The sequence below is a fragment of the Pseudonaja textilis genome, chromosome 3 (assembly GCF_049901715.1).
Source record: "Pseudonaja textilis isolate UNSWEBS1 chromosome 3, rPseTex1.2, whole genome shotgun sequence".
In the NCBI taxonomy this organism is placed as follows: domain Eukaryota; kingdom Metazoa; phylum Chordata; class Lepidosauria; order Squamata; family Elapidae; genus Pseudonaja; species Pseudonaja textilis.
This window is the reverse complement of record NC_141992.1, coordinates 55,828,890-55,847,171: the sequence shown is the minus strand read 5'-3', so window position 1 is coordinate 55,847,171 and position 18,282 is coordinate 55,828,890. Positions and strand designations below refer to the sequence as shown.

The following is an 18,282-nucleotide window of genomic DNA, read 5'->3' as shown; positions in this document are numbered from 1 at the left end:
TAAAACTTCAATTGTTGTTTTTTTAAAAAAGTAGCGTGCTTCCATTTTTAACGTTTCCCAAAACTTATTAAATTTGTGAGAGTGGTGTTGAAAAGTGAGTTGATCTTAAATCAAGATAGAGTGTACAGAGTTATAAACCTTTCTGTATTTTAAGGGGATTTGTTTCACTTGTTTTAGCAAAGAGAAATATGACTGTGCTATCCAAGGCAATATATTCAAGAACATCCAACAAATAGAACTATATTTGGACAAGAAATAAGTATGGTAGATATTTCTGAACAGGAAAACATACAGAGAGAACAGTTACCACTTCATACCACTTTCATTAACATTCAGTAGCATTCAATAACAGCAAGTGGATGTGACCAATGCTTCATTGATAGGAGTAACCACTAAGTTAATTAAACCATGGCTACTTTCCAGTAGTAATATCTAAATAAATGAACTGAGTAAATCTCTTCATATTCAATGGATTCTGAAATAAGAGCCCGTCTACAGAACTATTGAGTCAAGTTTGGACATATATTAAGATTTATTAGCAATACGTTTTGAGAAACACAACATTTATTCACAGTTTTTTGCATTAGATAAAAATTAAGTCAGGTTCTTTTCACTTTTTAGGAGTGTAAATAGCATAATAGCTACATTCCATCTGTATATAAATGCTTGGATCTATACTAAAGATTCCCTGTGGTTCCATGTTCTGATAGCTAAAAAGATGTTCTGATTCATGTATGAGTGGCTAACAGATACCCTTGCCTCCTGTTTGTCCAGTTAACACCAAATTTGGAGGATGCAATTAGTTAAGAACTGAGAGAACTGATTTTCTTCCAATAGTAAAGAATATGTAGTCCAAAGTTTGTTCTTGGTGGCTTCAGAGCTTGCTTTTCATTGAGACTTTTTCTTACCTAACTTGGTAACTTTCTTCACTAAGAGTATTGTAGCTAAGTAATAGGAATCTTGCACCTTTTCAGATTTGAACTCCATGATCCCAAAGACTGTGGGGCTTCTGCAGATAGCAGTCACTTATTCTAATAGAGCATTTCTCTCTTCCTAGGGAAAGCATAACTGCCATTCCCTCAGGCCTTTGTACTTTGTTAAAGAAAAATCAATTACCAATTCAGTAGTTCAACTAGCAAGGCAAAAACCTACATGCTTTCAAGTGTGGTTGTTGTCACAACATTGCCATGGTCAGGTCATGGGTTCTAATTAGATGATCTTCCGGGTCACTTGGAAACTCTTTAATCCAAACCAGTGCTGACCGTGCAAAATGCAAGTACATATTTGAAACAAATCAGTCCACCAAGCTTTCTTCTAACACGGACAATAATCCTACATTAACAAATCTGAGGCGGCAGCACTGTATTATTTAGTTATAATTTATTTATCAAATTTATTTGCCACCCACTTCCCAGTTCAAGGAGCCTCTGAGCAGAACATAATGAACATGCTGTCAGGTTTCACTCTTGAGTAGAGTGGGCCTTTGCTGTTGATCCATATAATCCTGTACCGACTTCCAAAGAGCACGGACATTTCCCTCACCAAAACCTGCAGCCCCACGGCGCTCAATGAGTTCTATGAAGAAGGTCTCTTCTGTAAAAAGAGGTTTGGTGAAGATCTGCATCAGGTATTGCTCCTTGAGCAGGCTAGGGCTAGTGTCCTGTCCTTGGTCATCTACTGCCGCATCAAGGAGGATGCCGTAGTCTTTCAGGAGCTGAAGATCTTGCCCAACTTGCTGTATCTCCTCCTCTTTGCTTTTCTCATAGTAATATGATACGGGTGGTTTGAAAAAGCCGACTCCTGACTTTGCCATGGCTGCAGCAGCACTTACAATGTCTGTGGTATAAAGGGCCACATGCTGGATGCCGGCACCTTCATGCTGCTGTAAGAAAGTGTCCACCTGGCCCATCCTTTGCCTTGGCAGTGACTCAGCCAGGACAAATTTACAGTCGGGCTTAAAGGGTGACAGGCGATCAACACTGTATTGCATGGCAGTAAGACGAAGGCCCATGTCTTCCCCTTGGATTCGAAAGCCTTCTTCAGCATCATCTTGATGGTGGATGAAGAAGCGCTGGAAACCAAAACAGTTTTTGTACCAGTCCAGCACAGCTTGTGAGCTACCTTGTGGACAGGCATAGGTGATGTGGTCAAAATATATGGTCTCCTTCTCCTTGGGGGCAACTTCAACTTCACAGAAACCAGGCAAGAATGGCCCACCATACTGGGATCGATCAAGAAGAGTATGGCTAACATTGCCCACAATGGACCGCACTACAGAGTAAGTAACAAAGCCATTTTCATCTGCTTCAGTGGTGGGAGGAATAAGGATCTTGCAGCCTTTCTCTTGTAGGTTTCGGGAGATTCCAGGGACATCCTCTACCTCAAAGCAAATATTGGAAGCTGTGCTGACTCTGTACTGCAGGTTCACATCATACAGGATCCCTTTATGCTTACAGCAGTCTGAAGGTAAATCTGAAGGTGAAAAGTTTTTCTCAATCAGCTCCCGCTCTTCATTGACAATAAAAATAGCATCTCCTCTTCGGAAAGCCTGCTGCCTCTTCCTCTCTGCTTCCCGTATAGCAAACAGCTCAAAGCCAAACCTTTGCACCAGGTGACTGGCCAGCTGTTGGCCCTGAAGAACATGGAATCCAATGTAACACAACCGCTTCGGAAGAGCAGACATTATGAAATTTGTAGCTGCTTAGTTGCAACACATCCTTTTGCTATTAAATCTACAAAAGAAAAAGTCCAGATCAGTATCTTTAAGATAGGATAGACCAGAATTTAATCGTAACTGGGCCTTGTTCTATCGCACCAATAAAAGCCACCCTGATTTCATAGGGAGAGGCAGTTTGGTGTAGTGGTCTAGAAACAAAGCCTAGAAACCAAGAAGCAAAAGTTCTAGTCCCACTTCGGCACAAAGCCAACCGATTAACCAATCCTACTCTCTCAGCCCTAGAATCAGACCATGGCAAACTACTTCCAATTAACCTTGCCAAGAAAACTGTCAGAACTTGTCCAGGCAATTCTGTCCTGCCAAAATCCGCAATTCACTTCCCATTCTTTAAGATGCAGCTACAGTACATTCTGTTTTTAAACACAATAAATAATACATATCAGAGGTAGTATTCAGCAAGTTCTGACCAGTTCTGGAGAACTGGTAGCGGAAATTTTGAGTAGTTCAGAGAACCAGCAAATACCACCTCTGAATGGAGATTTATTTGTATCCTTCCCCTGCCACGCCCACCAAGCCACGCCCACAGAACCGGTAGTAAAAAAAACTGAATCCCACCACTGATACATATGTCTTAAATTCCTTTGGCTCACTTTGTAGTCCTATCCCAGAATATTCCCACTCAGAAAAAGGAGAGGAACAGGACATTCAGAGATAACAGAATGCACAATTGGTGAAACATACAAGCAGCAAAACTATCACAGCAACTATAAGAAAGTGTCTTGGCTCCTGCTGTATGGACATTTACACCACTCAGGCCCACCCCCAAGCAGCCAAAGAAATTCAAAAGCACAGAGCTACACTCATTGTTGTCACAACTACCTGGGCAGTTATTAAAAAAAGAGAGCTTCCAAGCGTATGCACAGAAGTCTTTCAACAAAGCCACCTGCCACTTTTTCAGTACAATGATATGGTGCATTTTTATATATGTCAATATAGAAGCATAGATATTATGATGTATAGTTTATCCTTTTTAAAAGTACATTTTGCCATGGATCCCGTCAAGAAGGAACATAACAATCAACCATGGATGCCGGCTTTACAAGAAAGGGGGACTTTGAACAATAGGAAAGCAAAGACTTCTATAGACGTTGGGGGCAACAAGAAAGGAAATCCTAGGTCCTTATCAGAGTAATTGGGATTAGTTCTATTATTAGGCAAAGGAAAAGGGGATATTCAGGTCATCAAGTGATAGAGGATGAAAAGTTACAATTTTGCCAATTTTTTTGCTAAGGCTGCCCTTGGACTGTGCTGCCAGCTGGTGAGGAGGCTTCTATGGAATTAGGCAAATAGATGAAACCAGTTTGGTCCTGGTCTCTTCTAAAAGACAGGGAGGAAAAGAATGTAACCTCCATTCTACTTGCTAGGTTCATTTCATTTCTACATTACTATTTTGAGCTATCCTTCAACCTTATTTCACATTTGTATAGAAGCGTTGGAACCATTTTATTGATCCCAACTGAGGGTTTTTCCATAAGACGATGTTGCACCCCTCCAGAATCAGTCAGAGCCACTATGTGCTATGTATCTTTAAAGCAAATATTGGAAGCTACTCTGACTCTGTAGCATAGATTCACATCTTACAGGATGCCTTTATGCAGCTCAGAGCTATGCAATCCTAATGCCCTCATTATGTTCTGTGGCTGAGCCAAATGATTTCTTTTTCTGATGCATTTCTTTGAAATTGTACTAAAGACAATCCTCCAGATTGAAATGCTGAAACTGTAGTGTTTGAGGGCCAGATGGTTGATTTGTAAGTTCCTCACATCATCTCACCTCCTGAGCTTTAGACTCATTGAGACACTGGTCTTTCACGGCTACCTTCTTTGCCTTTGCAGCTTCCTCTCCTACAGTTACACTTTCTTCAGATACAACATGAACCAAAAACGTAGACTATAGTGGGGGCTTGTAGTGATTTTGGTGATAATGAAGAATACCACAGTCAACTTCAAGCAACTCTCCAGGAAGTGGGCAGTGATGCGTGGCTCTGTCCCTGCCACGGGGCAATAAAATGGTCATTTTTGTCAGAGTATTCCGACTAGCAAACAATAATTCTGCAGGATTCATTTATAAAAGAAACTTCTTCATATACATACCAATACAGAAGAAGTCAGCATACAAATTCAGGAACACAGAAGCAATATTCACAGAAGCAAGTCATTACAGAGTAGAGATATACAGAGGGCCAATATTTCAGAGGGAAATCACCTCTTATATACAGTTCAGCAAATCAAAGCCACGCCCGGACACCTAACTGTCTCTTATAGCCCCATACAAACAAATACTGCGTTTCAGTTTCCAATCAGTCCCCATTGGCTGACCTGTTACTATGTCTATTCCAGCTCATAAATTACTTACATGCTGACAATTTTAAATATTACTTTTATTTGATCATATTACTTGGTGTTGGTTTACTTTTTGTAGAGTTACTATTTCTTTGACTGTTTGAGGAAAACAGATTCTGGGCTTACTTACAAGTAAAAAATAGATGCAAACTGCTCCTTTAAAAGGGAGACTTTTCTGGACAGACATGTTGCCTTTCAAGTTGCTTAGATCGAATGATCAGTAGAAAAGATGAAAGACTAAAATACGTTGCATTTTAAAATACTTCCGATACCTGCTACTTTTTACCTTTAAAAATAAAACACGTTTTCTCAAAACAAGAAGTTGCAAAAAGAGAGAGAGAGAGAGAGAGTGTTTCCCCCCTCCGCAATAAATCTAAGACGCATGCTTTATCCAAACTATTCCACTCCCAACTCCCCATTCTCAGTCGAAAAAAAGGGATTGCTTTTTAAAAAATTTACTCGTCTTCTTTTTACCCGGCAGCGTAATTATTTCCTCTTTTGGTGCCGCTTCCCCATCGGGCGCCCGTGCCACGTGCTGACTCCATCTGCTGCCGCCCGGCAGAGATTCTCTGCGTCCCTTCCACTCCCTCGCCTCTCACCTGATTTGAACTCCTTATTTCTCCAGTCCTGTTATTATTCTCTCTCCTTCCATCCGGGAATGAATTTATAACAGCGGCGGTGGTGGAAGAACACGGCAAAACACCAACTTTTTCACGACCTTGACTTTAAAAGTAGCAGCTCCGCAGCACGGAAGCGGAAGATGTTCGAGGACAAAGGCAGTTGCGCTGCATTTTACAGGATTTGGATAATCCAGGGCTACCCCGAGCCTTGCATCTAAGCTTCCCCCCCCGCCCTTACCTCACACAGCACCTCATGGTTGTAGAGTTGTAATTGCAGGAATGTTCCAATCTTCAGGAATCATTGTATAACCATTTTTATGACATTTATTCAGGTGAAGAAGGGGGACAAATGACAGCATTAGTATAACGTGAAAGTGGAGGTGTTAAAAGAGAAAGATCATTGTGACCAAATTTTTCAATTGCATGCCTACATAAATGCCACACGTGCAAAACTTCTATTTTTGCTCGAGGTTCAGTATGCAATGTTTTCCCTATACGTTCCCAATCAGTTAATTTTAAAGACCCCTTTTCTGGGTACCATAGGCACTGAGCTGCAATCTCCTGGACCAGCCTTAAGAGATTTCTCTGTGATACCTCAGTATTATTTTTCTTCAACAAATAGCCTAATTTATCTACATGCTTCCTTTGTTCCTCACAAAGCGAAGACCCCATACTTACAGAAACCAAAGGTTGAAGAAACCACAAAGGGTTGAAGGTGCACCAAATCCTTGCCGGACGAAGTAAGAGGGTCCCTGTTCATGCACCACTTGTAATGATGAGGCAGTCAAGTTGTTTGATCATGAACAACTGAATCAGGATGATCTTTATTGGAGTCTAGTCTTGCATTTATATACATTTTTAGTTATCATCCATCATTGGTTAGCTTTGGTTACTGCTTAACTTTCGTTACTGTTTAGCACAGTAATACAATTAATTATCTCTAGTTAAAGTCTAACGTATGTTTACTTCCTCTCTCTAATCCTCCTTTAGATTAGTTAGATTAGTTAGATTAGATTACTTTGTTTACCTGAGTTGTATTTGCTTGGAAACATTCTTTATCTGAGGTTTGCCATCTGAGATTGGAACATTCCTGCAATTACAACTCTACACATGCTGTCTTTCTGTTTTCCAATTGAAATTGGAAAGAAAACATGAGGCGCTGTGTGAGGTAAGGCAGACAGCTGCTCTCTCTTCGAAGAGGCTTGTACTTTTTAAACTTGTCAATTAACTTTAAAAGACAGCTGTCTGTATTCCTCTAGGGGTTTAGGTCTCGGACAAGGAAAGGAATGATGAACGTCGACGGCTGCCTGATCTCGACTGCAGAAAGCCCATGGTTACTAGATGGCAGCAAAGAGAGGTTTTGGTACTCTTGTTACCATCTAGTGGCCATTCTCATGATCTGCACCTGAATACCAGCAATAGCACTTAACACTTGTTTATATACTGCTTCCCAGTGCTTTACAGCCATGGCATTCAGCAGGTTCTGACCAGTTCTGAAGAACCCGTAGCAGACATTTTGAGTAGTTCAGAGAACCAGCAAATATCTTCTCTGACTGGAGATTTTACAGTATCCTTCAAACTGCATACAGTCAGCAAAAGTAGCCTATAGTACTGCATTCTAACCATTGTGCTACCACAGCTCGTATTATGAATCCTAATACAGTTAATCCTGGATTTCCAACCATTCATTTAGCAGCTGTTCAAAGCTACAGCAGCATTGAAAAGAATGACTTATGACCAGTCCTCACCCAACAGTCACAACATCCCCACAGTAGTGTGAACAAAATTAAGAGTGCTTGGCAACCAGTATTTATTTAGATAATTGCAGTGACATTATTGTCATTTGTGATCTTCTCAGCTTCTGACAAGCAGTCAATGGGGAAAGGTGAATTTGCTTAATAATCCCATGATTCACTTAATCAATTGACTTGCTTAGCAATGGAAATTCTGCTTCCAGTTGTGGTTATAAATTGAGGGCTACCTGTAACTTTAATTTCAAAATATTTTACTGGTAAACTTGCTAGAGCAAGGCAGAAGCAGGAAACAATGAAAATCAGATATCTGGTTGTATTTCTGAACTGCATAGATAAAAGGAAGGTCAGAAATGCTTTTTGTGTGCACAGACCTCACATCCTAGTCCTAAAGTATTACATTTTAAAGTATAGGTACCACTTATTTTGGGTGTTAAGAAAAATCACTGAATGTGTTTTGGGGCATTAGCACTATTACTTCACAAATAAATCTATGAGCTTGTTCCTTTAAGAGCAGATGCTACTGCTTTCTTGCATAAGTCTCTAGATTATGAGATTTGGTGGTAACATCATTCTGACCCCCTAATCTCCTTTAAGCATTTATCTTTAAAGGCACGTTTGGGTCTGTTGTTGCTTAATACATTTCACTCATTATTGCTTTTGACTCTTTTTACAGCAAACACTTTCTAGATAATGGGATGCCGGCAATGAGTATTTTATCTGCAGATGAGAGACCCTAGCATACACTGAATGGAGTGAGCACACTTGGAGAAAAGTTGAGCTGTGATTAAAGATGTTCCCAAAGTTGAATTTTCAACAACCAGAGTCAATGTGAAAGCCATCCGAAGGTTGGGACACTGCAATTGCACAGGATTTGCCTAATGATGACAACTGGGACTGCCAGAAGTGCCATCGTAAGTTGCCATCGTCCAATGACATTGCTCCTTAAACTGTGCTGTTTAGTGATGGACTTCCCAATCCCAATTACTGGTGGTGAGGACTTTATTTATTTAAAAGCTTCAATTGACTGAAGCCAGGACAAGTTACAGAAGTCAGTATCTAAGAGCTCCAATACAAGGACCATAAAACAAATATTTCTTCAATGGCTGTATTCACATGATAATATTCCTCTAGCACTATACATTATTTCAACCATGTTAAAATGATTCAGAATGACATACTTTGGGATTTAAACAAGTATATTAAAGATCTATACATTCATTTTATTTGATTTGTACATTACTGTTCTTCAGTTGAATAGTACCCTAAAATAAAATAACTGACTTTCAAGGCCAATTTGGCATGTTTCTCTGCACCAACTAGACATCTTTGGACTAGAATCACATGCTGCACTAAACCACAAAGCATTGATTACTGACTCTAATGGGCTTACATAGTATGCTCTGCCAAAATGAAACAAATATGTGAGTATTTCATAGACTCTAGTTTTAGTAGATTTTCAGTATCAAGCCACACTCAGAGTATTAAAATATTACTTTGTAGGATGGTGCCTAGTAGAGGGTCATTTCAATTTACTATGAAAATGAATAGTAAATGTACCAGCTTAGATAGCACAAGCAAATATTCAGTATCTGTTTCCCAGATTTGGCCAGATTGGGTGCTTCTGAAAAACTGAAGCACGTTCTGAAGCATGGTATGAAGACAATAGTGTCTATTGCTTTGGGACTTAGCAAACTGATTTTATTTATTAGACATATTTGTGTGCTGATGTAATCTCACTCCTCAGAAACCAAAATAAAAATACATCACTAGTACAAGAACAGGAAGAAGATAAAAGGTAGCAACTCCTCAAATCAGGAAAAGTCTCTCCAAGGAAGCTCAATCTTTAGGAACTAGTAGAAACCTAACAAAGAGAAAACAGCCAGATCTTCACAAGGAAGCATAATTTCTTTATGCCTAGGTGAGGCTGTTTTGGCTCCAAAGGAGCTACACTATTTCTTCATTATTAGAAATAGATGGAATTATATCCTGCAATTATAGGATTTTAGAATTATTCAGTATTCCATCTGCCTCTCCAAATGTTTCAGAGGAAACAAGAACTTGGAATGCAAGGGAAGGGACTTTTTATTGATTCGTTTTAGAGTTACCCTCTGGTAAGATGGGTGGCCAATAAATGTCATAATAAAAAATAAGTTTCCCTGTCCTACAGATTTCAGGCAAGGTTATTTTTATACTTGCACCTGAAATTGTTAACCTGACAGTTTGTCTGCTAGACAAACTGCCTTTTCTGAAACATTTATAACAAGTGCCTCCTTTGCTTCATAATGAGGCTGGTTAACATATCTTAGCATTTTTCTTCATATATCGTAAAATATTAGGAAATAGTTGCTACCCTCCTTCAAAGCTATATTTTCTTACATACAGTGCCTGGTGCTGCACAGTATTTCTTTCACTTCTGTATGTGATGAATGTGAGAGAAAAAAAGAAGTGCAGTTGGGAGGCTGGCAATGATAAGTACAAAGCGTAATCCTATAAATATCTCCAGGGATACGCCTGTATTTGGCTCTTCCCCAGCTATCTTTCTCCCAACCCCTTCTGGGTGGAGAGATCTGGAATGAAAATTAACTTACACCAGGGGTCAGTGCAGAGTTGGGAGGTTGGATCCATCAGAGCAACACCAGGAGAGTCCCAGGTTTCTCAGTGGACGGAGCAGAACAACGGCAAGATTCACAAGAGAAAAGGTAGTCTATGACCTTGTTTGGAAGAAGTGGAATTTAATTTGGTTCACCGAGAAATATTACCACTATGAATATGAGGGAGGGAGGAGGACATAAATGAAGAAGTAAAAAAGCACAATTGTTTCCTAGTCAGCTTCTTGATTTGCTCCTGAAGGGCACAACTTTGATACCACATTACTTTCCATTAGATTGTCTATAGAGATTCTCAATCATCCAGGTTATGGTTATCCCAAAGATGCTTTTCCAAAAAAAAAAAAAAAAAAGCAACTGGGCTTTGTTAGTTTCTTGGCTTCACGGATCAAAAGCGAAACGTTTTCAAGAGGGGGGAAAAAAACTAAGAAAGTCCAGTTGCTTTTTGTAAAGCATCTTTGGGATTTCCATCAGACTGGCCTCAATGGTTAAGAGTGTAACGGGTTTTGAGTCCTGCAGCAGGAAGGCATAATAAGTTTTTCCATACGTATTTTCTGAGCATGGCATCCTACCCTTCTCTACTATTACTGGATTATTTTCTTGAGTGCAGGAAGAGAGAAAAGAGCATGTTTGAAGGGAATGTTGGGCCAATGATGCAGACAGATTGTATAGTGCCAGGTAGGTGGGGAAAGGAAAACTGTGTAAATAGTTACTGGGTATGTCAACATTGTTGTTTGTAATAAAGCTGCAGATAGTGTTCCAGACATTATGTCTGGCTAGTAGTAGTAGAAGACTATTGCAAAGAAAATTATTTAATTTGTCCAAAGTAAGAGGATTAACTCTGGTTCAGCTAAAGAATTTTATCTTCCTACACTGCCTCTTTTCTAGGAACAGAACATCTAAATAAATATTGGGGTTTTATTTGTACTCTTTGGTTGTGCTTGTATGATTTGTGATGTAGCCTTATTATTTTTTTTTCATGAAATCAAGACTTCTATTAAGCTAGACATGTGGGACCCAAATCTATAGCTAGAGCCGCAGAGTCATTTCCTGGAATCCTGAATATCCATTTCAGTCAATGGAAATGTAACTTCTTAACTGATAAAAGGAACAAAGAAGGGAGCTCAGCTATGATTGAAAGGGTACAAGTGAAAATGATAAACATTTGGGAAGTGCAGCACTGCTTTTGGGCAGACCGGAATTTTGCTTTTCAGCATGTTGCTAGGAAATTAATGAAAAAAACTTTAGAGAAGGCTTTTGCTGATCTTATCAGCTACATGCAACCACCATTTTCTTTCCCTTCCCCTCAACCCATTATTGTATGATCAATTGAGTGCATTTCTCACCTTTGTATTCCCATTCTTTTAGTACTCTCCCTCTCTCTCTTTCCCTTTCTCCCACAGGTGTAGTAGATATAATGGTATAAATTAGATATACCAGTAGTTATATTTTATTTTCTTTTATTTCATGTCTTTAATTTCTTTTGCATATTATTTCTTATTTCCTTTCTGCACTGAGCCCAAAAAGTTGATGCAGATGTACTAGGGATTGGCAAAACATTCAGTGCGTCAATGGTTTCATGCACAGAGCAGCAGGCTTGAGGTAACTCTGAAGTGATAAAGTTGCAGTAGATGAGATAGAAGGTCTGTTGGAATCTTTCTCTCAAACATCCAGGCTGCAGCCCTCAATACATTACTAAAGACTCTACTCCACTGCACAATGGGATAGCATTGTTTATTTTCAGTGGTGCAAAATAGACTATGGAAAGTGATTTTTTTCTGGAAAAGATCCTTAATTCTGCTGTCTTTTCTCGTAGGCTGAAGGGAAATAGTCGGGATGGGCTACTTGCCCCCGACCACAAAAGCCTTGCTGCTGGGACTGGTGATTGCTGCTACGGTAACAGAAGGGGTTGTGGTTGACAACCAAACCAGAATATGCCAACCGGCCCCACGCTGGAAGATAAATGGCATAGAACCAATGGCTGGAATGGAGGGCCAGGTGACAGTGGTGGTCCTTTTGAAAGCCAGCTGACAGTTCTGCCTCAAGCAAGCAGCCAGGTTGGTTCAGCCCACAGAGTAGAGTTTTTGGTTCAAGAGCTATAAAGTGCCTAAATAGAAACCACATCTTGGCGATGAGGTTGCTGCAGAAAACACTGAAATGAACTCAGCATTAATTGAACTGTTGAAAGGACTGATTCTCCATCATTTCCTGTTCAGTGATATATAAAATGAACCAATGGCTGTAATATGCAAGATGTGATATACAAAGGAGAATGGCTATAGTTTAATTCATGAATTTAAATACTGCATAATGTGCATTCAGATATCGCTAAAAACTTTCAGCTGTAATAACAGGCTATTTAATGAGGCATAAAATAAAGTGGTCTCTCTTGCTCTACAGATTTTATCCCAAATTATAAAAGCATCCTTCTTAATTTATCTCTCCTAATGCCTCATAATTCCTAACCAACGATGAGAGTTGCAGTCCAACACATCTGAAATTCCACTATCAGTAATTGGGAGCGGGAGAGGGGTGTTGAATTACATCTGTGCATGTCTTTTCTTAAATGTTATTTATTGCTTTTTTCACAACCAGCCTTGGCAGCTTGCAAGAGAAATTGTCTGGTGATGGCATGGCCAATGTCAGTTTCATTATTGTGAATGAAAAGACCCCTTCCTCCAGGGCAATGTACTGGGAGCTCAAACGCCATGCTCCCAAAGGCATTCCAGTTTTCCAGCAACAAATCCTGGAACCTGATGTCTGGCAAATTCTACTGGGCAACAAGGATGACTTTCTGATATATGACAGGTTGGTAGTACTTGACACAATGGAAGAATCCATTAAGTAGATTTGCAGATACAACGTGATTATGACATTCTTGGATTCTGTCAAGCACTGGGGAAAATCAGGATATTCAGGCACTTCAAATGAGTAGAAAGATTTATTGCAAGCTTAAGCTCTCTACAAGAGTCTGACCAACTAATGGTCAAGGGAAATGTGCGAGAGATAAAAAGGCATTCAAAAGGTGGGCTGGAGTTAGATTTCTTGCAGGCATGCAAGGACTCAAGATTTATGATGCATTTGACCCCTCCCTTAGACTCAGCCTGGTCATCTACAGATTCTACAGTGGGGGCTGAAAGGAACTGACTAGGCTAAAACTTAAAGGCAAAAAAACTATCTATAGAGCATGTATAGTAGAGGGAAGAAGGCAAGAGGCATGTTCCCTGACTTTTGGAGAGGGACCTTTTCTTCTCATTCTGTCATTGATAAAAAATGTCAGCTTAGCCAAATTATATTCTGTTTATGCATAGATGGACCCTCAAGTGTTCTGAAATAAACTTCTTGTGCTTTTCTTCCGTGGCATCTGGGCTTTGCAGGTGCAGGAAGCTCACTTTCCATATCCAGTTGCCATACAGTTTTCTGCACTTACCATATGTTGAGGCAGCTGTGCGCTATACGTCCCGCAAAGACTATTGTGGCAATTGTTCCTGGTATTATCTGAACAGCAGCCAGGAGGTAAGAGTTTAAGTCTTCTCTCTCTCTTGAGCTCTCCCATTTAAGCACAACATTTCTTATTTGCTTAGCTTATTTTTTGATACTCCAAATTTTCTGATTATACATTTTATACAATGAGGATAAGAGAAATACAGTAAAAGGGAAGGCATGTTTCATATTTTCCTTTGCAGTATACAAGAACAACCAAAACTGGAACATTTCAATTGTATCTTTAACTGTAATAGGAGAGACCGAGCTGAACGATCTGAAAGAATAACTTTCTTTTTCTTCAGAATAATATATGTCATTTTCCTTCACCCTTAAACTGTTCCATCTGGCTTCATCTTGAGTCCATCTCATAATATATCAGAACTTATTGCTATTTCACAGGTGAATAACACAGCAAGTACTCCTGTGATGACAACTGAGGCTCCCAGAGACAAATTGAAGAGCCTGGAAGCATTAAAAAGCCAGCCTGAAAAGAAAAATGAAGAAGCGCCTAACTTCAAACACCTAGCCCAGAGCCATTCCCATCATGGGGGAATTAACACAGCCCAACCATCCCTCCATTCTCAAAACCATTCGGTTAACCACCACACAAGAGAATCCCACTAAATGGCTATAGTATGGAAATAAACTCTCAACTGTTAGGAACCCCAAAATCTTACACTAAAAAAAATTAAGCAAACAATATAAAAAAATAGCTAAGGAGTAAATTTACACATCTCAGGAAGGAACATGTTTGCTCACAGTAAGAGTATATACCAAATTATCTCCACAGGGATAAACATCATATTAATCTATAATAGCTTTTGTTTCATTGTGGTTTTAACCGGTAATTAACTTGACCTCGAGTGGTTTAACGGAAGGCCTGTGTCCATAGGTTGAACGGTAAGACGTTTTAGACATTGTGTCTCAGAAGACTATTATTTTGTGGAAGCGCAGATTGGTATTTCTCACTGCCATACCTACCTTCTAGGACGGTGTTTCTTGACCTCAGCAGCTTTAAGATATGTGGACTTGAGCTTCCAGAATTTCCTAGATAGCACTGGCTGCAGTTGGAAATCCATGTGATGTTCCCTAGTTTGGTAATGAAATATCTGCAAGAAAACCTCAAAGCACAGAGAGCACCAAGGACCTCACAGTTCAATCCTGAGCTACAAATATTCTATCAATTGTCTAATGTCTACGTCTGCATGCACTTAGTCTTCTGTTGCTGGGAAATCAGTTTTAATTCCCCACCTTCACATTTCCTACTTTTCTGCACTCAATGAAGTATGCAGTGTAACCTAAATGTTGCAGTCACTGCAGCCTGAAACTGTTCAGAAAAGTAGTTAGCTAGATGGGATGAGGATCAGAATTAGAATTTGAGAAAGGGTGACAGACTAAGTGAAAGCAATGGAAATAAATTTGGCACATTCATATCCGTGGACCTGGATGGCTAATTTGAGGATTGTGATGTATGTGGTGTTCCTGGATTCTTGCCAGAATAAAGAAAATAAAACACAATGAACTGAGTTTACAGAAATGTTACTTGCTTCTATATACATTGCACTGTATGTCGTCAGAAGGTTTGGAGTGAAGCCTAAATAAGTAACGGGACATTATGAGAGGAACTGGTGAAGAAAATTTATTCTTGACACATATTGGTAAAAGTGATGAAAATGGATACATCATGTACTGAGTAAAAATAATATCGCATTCTGGTGGAAAAACTATCCTAAATTACATTCAAAATCTTCATTTTCAATATCTTCATGGATCAGAAGCATTAGAAATTAAAGCAAAGTCTTTTACTTAAAGCATGTGCACAAATAAATATGACCAAATCAATTTTTGCTTCAGGTGCCAAAATTAAAAATTATTCCTAGTTATCAAAATTGTCTGATATTCTTCCACATTTGATCTTTTCCGCTTTAGGATTTGTTCACCTTTACCACAAATTGGACAAAGACCCTGAAATATTTGAGTGTCATTAACATGATTAGCAAATATTTGTGAAAGCTTAATCTTTAACTGACTTCTTTTCTCTATAACAGCAGTTCACTCAGAAGAAATTGCTGTTCCATTTTTTAAAAAACTATATCTATCCCCTGGCCTAAGAATAAGGTGACACACATGTTTTTCCCCTCTGGTTTTATTTTCACAAAAATCCTATGAGTTTGGTTAGACCAGGGGTCCCCAAACTTGGCAACTTTAAGACTTGTGGACGTCAACTCCTAGAATTCTCCAATCTGCATAGCTTTCTAGGAGTTGAAGTCCACAAGTTTTAAAGTTGCCAAGTTTGGAGACCTCTCGGCTAGACTGACTGATGGCCTCAAGATTAGCTGGTTTCATGACTGAATGGAATTTTGAACCAGATTTTTTCAGCTGTTATCCAGCACTACCAGCTGCATGGTCAAAGTAGGCAAGAGCCCAGCTGCAAATGCATGATTGAAGCCCCAGAGTTTTTAAAATGGTGCCAGAGATGCGTGTTAAAAAAAAAAAAAAGCTTGAGCTTCAATAGTCTCAGCCATCTTCTTGCACAACTTAACATCATCAGACAGCAACATCATATGGCGGGGCGGAGGGAGTATTGAATCCCCCCCTGCCATATGATGTTGCTGTCTGGTGATGTTAAGTTAGTAACATGGTTGTTAAGTGAATCTGGCTTCCCCATTGTGAAAGTTATCAGTGCTATGTAGACGTTCAGGGCAGGGAAATACAGGTAGTCCTTGACTTACAACAGTTCATTTAGTGACCATATAAAGTTTTGCAGAAAAAAGTGATTTGTGACCGTTTTTCACAGTTGCGACCTTTGCAGCATCCCCCATGATCATGTGATTGAAATTCGGATGCTTAGCAATTGGTTCCTATTTATGACCATTGCTGTGTCCCAAGTGTCAGGTTTGGAATCATTATTAAAATCTGCCACATAGCTGCGGAGGATTGGAGGGGGCTGGTGTTGTTTGAGTAGCTCTCAGTAGACAAAATAGATTCTTTAGTAATTCAAGGTCATTGTGAATGGCACATCAAGAATTGAGACTGAAGGGGGATTGGTTCACGTGATGTATGATGTGGGGAAAGGGGGATGGTTTGTAGGTTGGGTCCTTGTGGGAGGTCTGAGGGGGAAACTTTAGTTTCGAAATTCCATAGAGGTATCAAGTTTCTATTCTAATAAAAGTACTTTGAGATTATGGTTGTCTTGGAGTTACTGGCTGGAATGGATAAACTCTGACACCAAGATCATGTGATCTCCTTTTGCAACCTTCTGAAAACGAAGTAGATGGGGGCACTAGAGTCACGTAACAGTTGGGTTACTAACTTAACTGCAGTGATTCACTTAACAAATGTGGTAGAAAAAGTGGTAAAGGGGTGAACTTAACTAACAAATTTTTCACTTAGCAAAATAAATTTTGGCTTCAATTATGGTCATCGGTTGAGGACTAGCTGTACTGCCCAATGAGCCTGTTTAACATAATACAATAAGTAACATCTAGCTAGACGTCTTTATTGTTACCCTGTTAGACTGGCTGGAAGGAAATAACATCCTAGTGGAGGAAGAGAGAAGATTTCAACAGGGAGGGTTTCAGGAAGTTTGCTTTGTGTTCAGTTAAGGAATAATACTCTCCCCTTTCATTGAAAAATATGACAGGTAGGCCTCAACTAATGACGATTTGCTTAGCTTAGATTACCATGAATCTCCCCAGGAATACATATGATCTAGTATCAAAGTGACAATGGCCAAGATGCTCTCCCCCTCCCCATGGACACATGAGCACATTTGGGGCACTCATCAATCAGCCCACATTTATGACTGCTTGCACCTTCCTACGATCACATGACTTCATTTTATGATATTTTTGCTGAAAACCAGGATTTACTTCTGATTTTTGGCAAAACTGGGCCATAGGAAACCATGGGTTCGTTTCACAACCACCACAAAATTGATCACAAAACTTCATAACTGTCACAACTTAAAACCATAATGGGCAGGCTAAGCCTAAATCAGGCTAAGCCTAAATCAGGGACTACTCGTTCTCAGTTACTGATGTCAGCTCTTTTGGTTTTGTTGGTAGATCTCAGGCAAGCTTAACTGGAAATAAAACAGCAGAGCATCTGCAATAGATAGATAGTTACTGACTCGGTTATATACTTTGTAAATATACCAGTTTGAGAGTGAGAGGTACCATCACTCAGTATTTCTCAAATGCGGTGCCAGCTAGCAAAGAAGTTAAACAAGAATGCATTTTGCCCCCACTATTTTTAATTACTACATGAATGCAGTGGTAAATGCCATTAGCAAGGAAGAGTCTTACACCTTCAAAACTGACTAATAAATCTACTGCTTTACCCAGACAGTGCTGAGCTATTGTTACAGAGACCAGTAGGTATCAGAAGAGCCATGGAATAATTGGTCCCTTTCTGTAGAGAACGCTCTTTACAGATTAACTATGTGAAAACAAAAGTCATGCATTTTGCAAGGCCTTCAAAAAGTTTTGCTGGACCTTCGAAGGACAAATAATTGGACACGTCCCTTGTTTACATACCTGAGAGTTGTGCTGCAGTATTCAGGGAAACAACATACTCACATTTCTCGGGTTGCTTTGAATGCTCAGAGGAGCTCAGTAGCAATTCCACATTCTCTTTTGCTCTAGAAGAACCCCAGATATTCCAGCTGCTTTGAAGCCAAGACCTTTTTACAGCATCTCTATACAGTGCAGTTAAATCCAGGTCTCAACGATGAGG

General features: G+C 39.6%; 3 protein-coding genes across 7 annotated transcripts in view; 1 reads left to right on the top strand and 2 right to left on the bottom strand.

Annotated features, from left to right (window-relative positions):
- Positions 1 to 18,211, bottom strand: part of TOE1 (target of EGR1, exonuclease) — a 37,991-nt gene extending 19,780 nt beyond the window's left edge. Inside the window, exon 1 of the mRNA XM_087929813.1 lies at positions 18,126 to 18,211. The gene's annotated coding sequence lies outside the window, so the exon portion shown is untranslated. The remainder of the gene's footprint in view (positions 1 to 18,125) is intronic.
- Positions 215 to 18,215, bottom strand: HPDL (4-hydroxyphenylpyruvate dioxygenase like). Of its 5 annotated transcripts, none has more exons than XM_087929818.1 (2): positions 18,126 to 18,215; positions 215 to 2,732 (listed from the first exon to the last, which is right to left on the bottom strand). In XM_087929818.1, exon 2 carries the CDS (start codon positions 2,681 to 2,683, stop codon positions 1,454 to 1,456), a length of 1,230 nt encoding a protein of 409 aa, XP_087785944.1. In that variant the 5' UTR covers positions 2,684 to 2,732; positions 18,126 to 18,215; the 3' UTR covers positions 215 to 1,453. The 5 variants fall into 5 exon arrangements, with proteins under 5 accessions (XP_087785944.1, XP_087785945.1, XP_026562800.1 ...); XM_087929819.1 differs by having other exon boundaries at positions 18,084 to 18,172; XM_026707015.2 differs by lacking the exon at positions 18,126 to 18,215 and adding an exon at positions 5,679 to 5,929.
- On the top strand, positions 10,055 to 15,063 carry LOC113440571 (selenoprotein Pb-like). The gene is made up of 5 exons (XM_026707016.2): positions 10,055 to 10,152; positions 11,876 to 12,116; positions 12,655 to 12,867; positions 13,437 to 13,575; positions 13,945 to 15,063. Exons 2-5 carry the CDS (start codon positions 11,896 to 11,898, stop codon positions 14,167 to 14,169), a joined length of 798 nt encoding a protein of 265 aa, XP_026562801.1. The 5' UTR covers positions 10,055 to 10,152; positions 11,876 to 11,895; the 3' UTR covers positions 14,170 to 15,063.
- Positions 18,216 to 18,282: the final 67 nt, after the last annotated feature.

What these genes read in the sequence shown, in the direction of transcription:
- HPDL (XM_087929818.1), bottom strand. Translation starts at nt 2,683, where the DNA reads ATGTCTGCTCTTCCGAAGCGGTTGTGTTACATTGGATTCCATGTTCTT.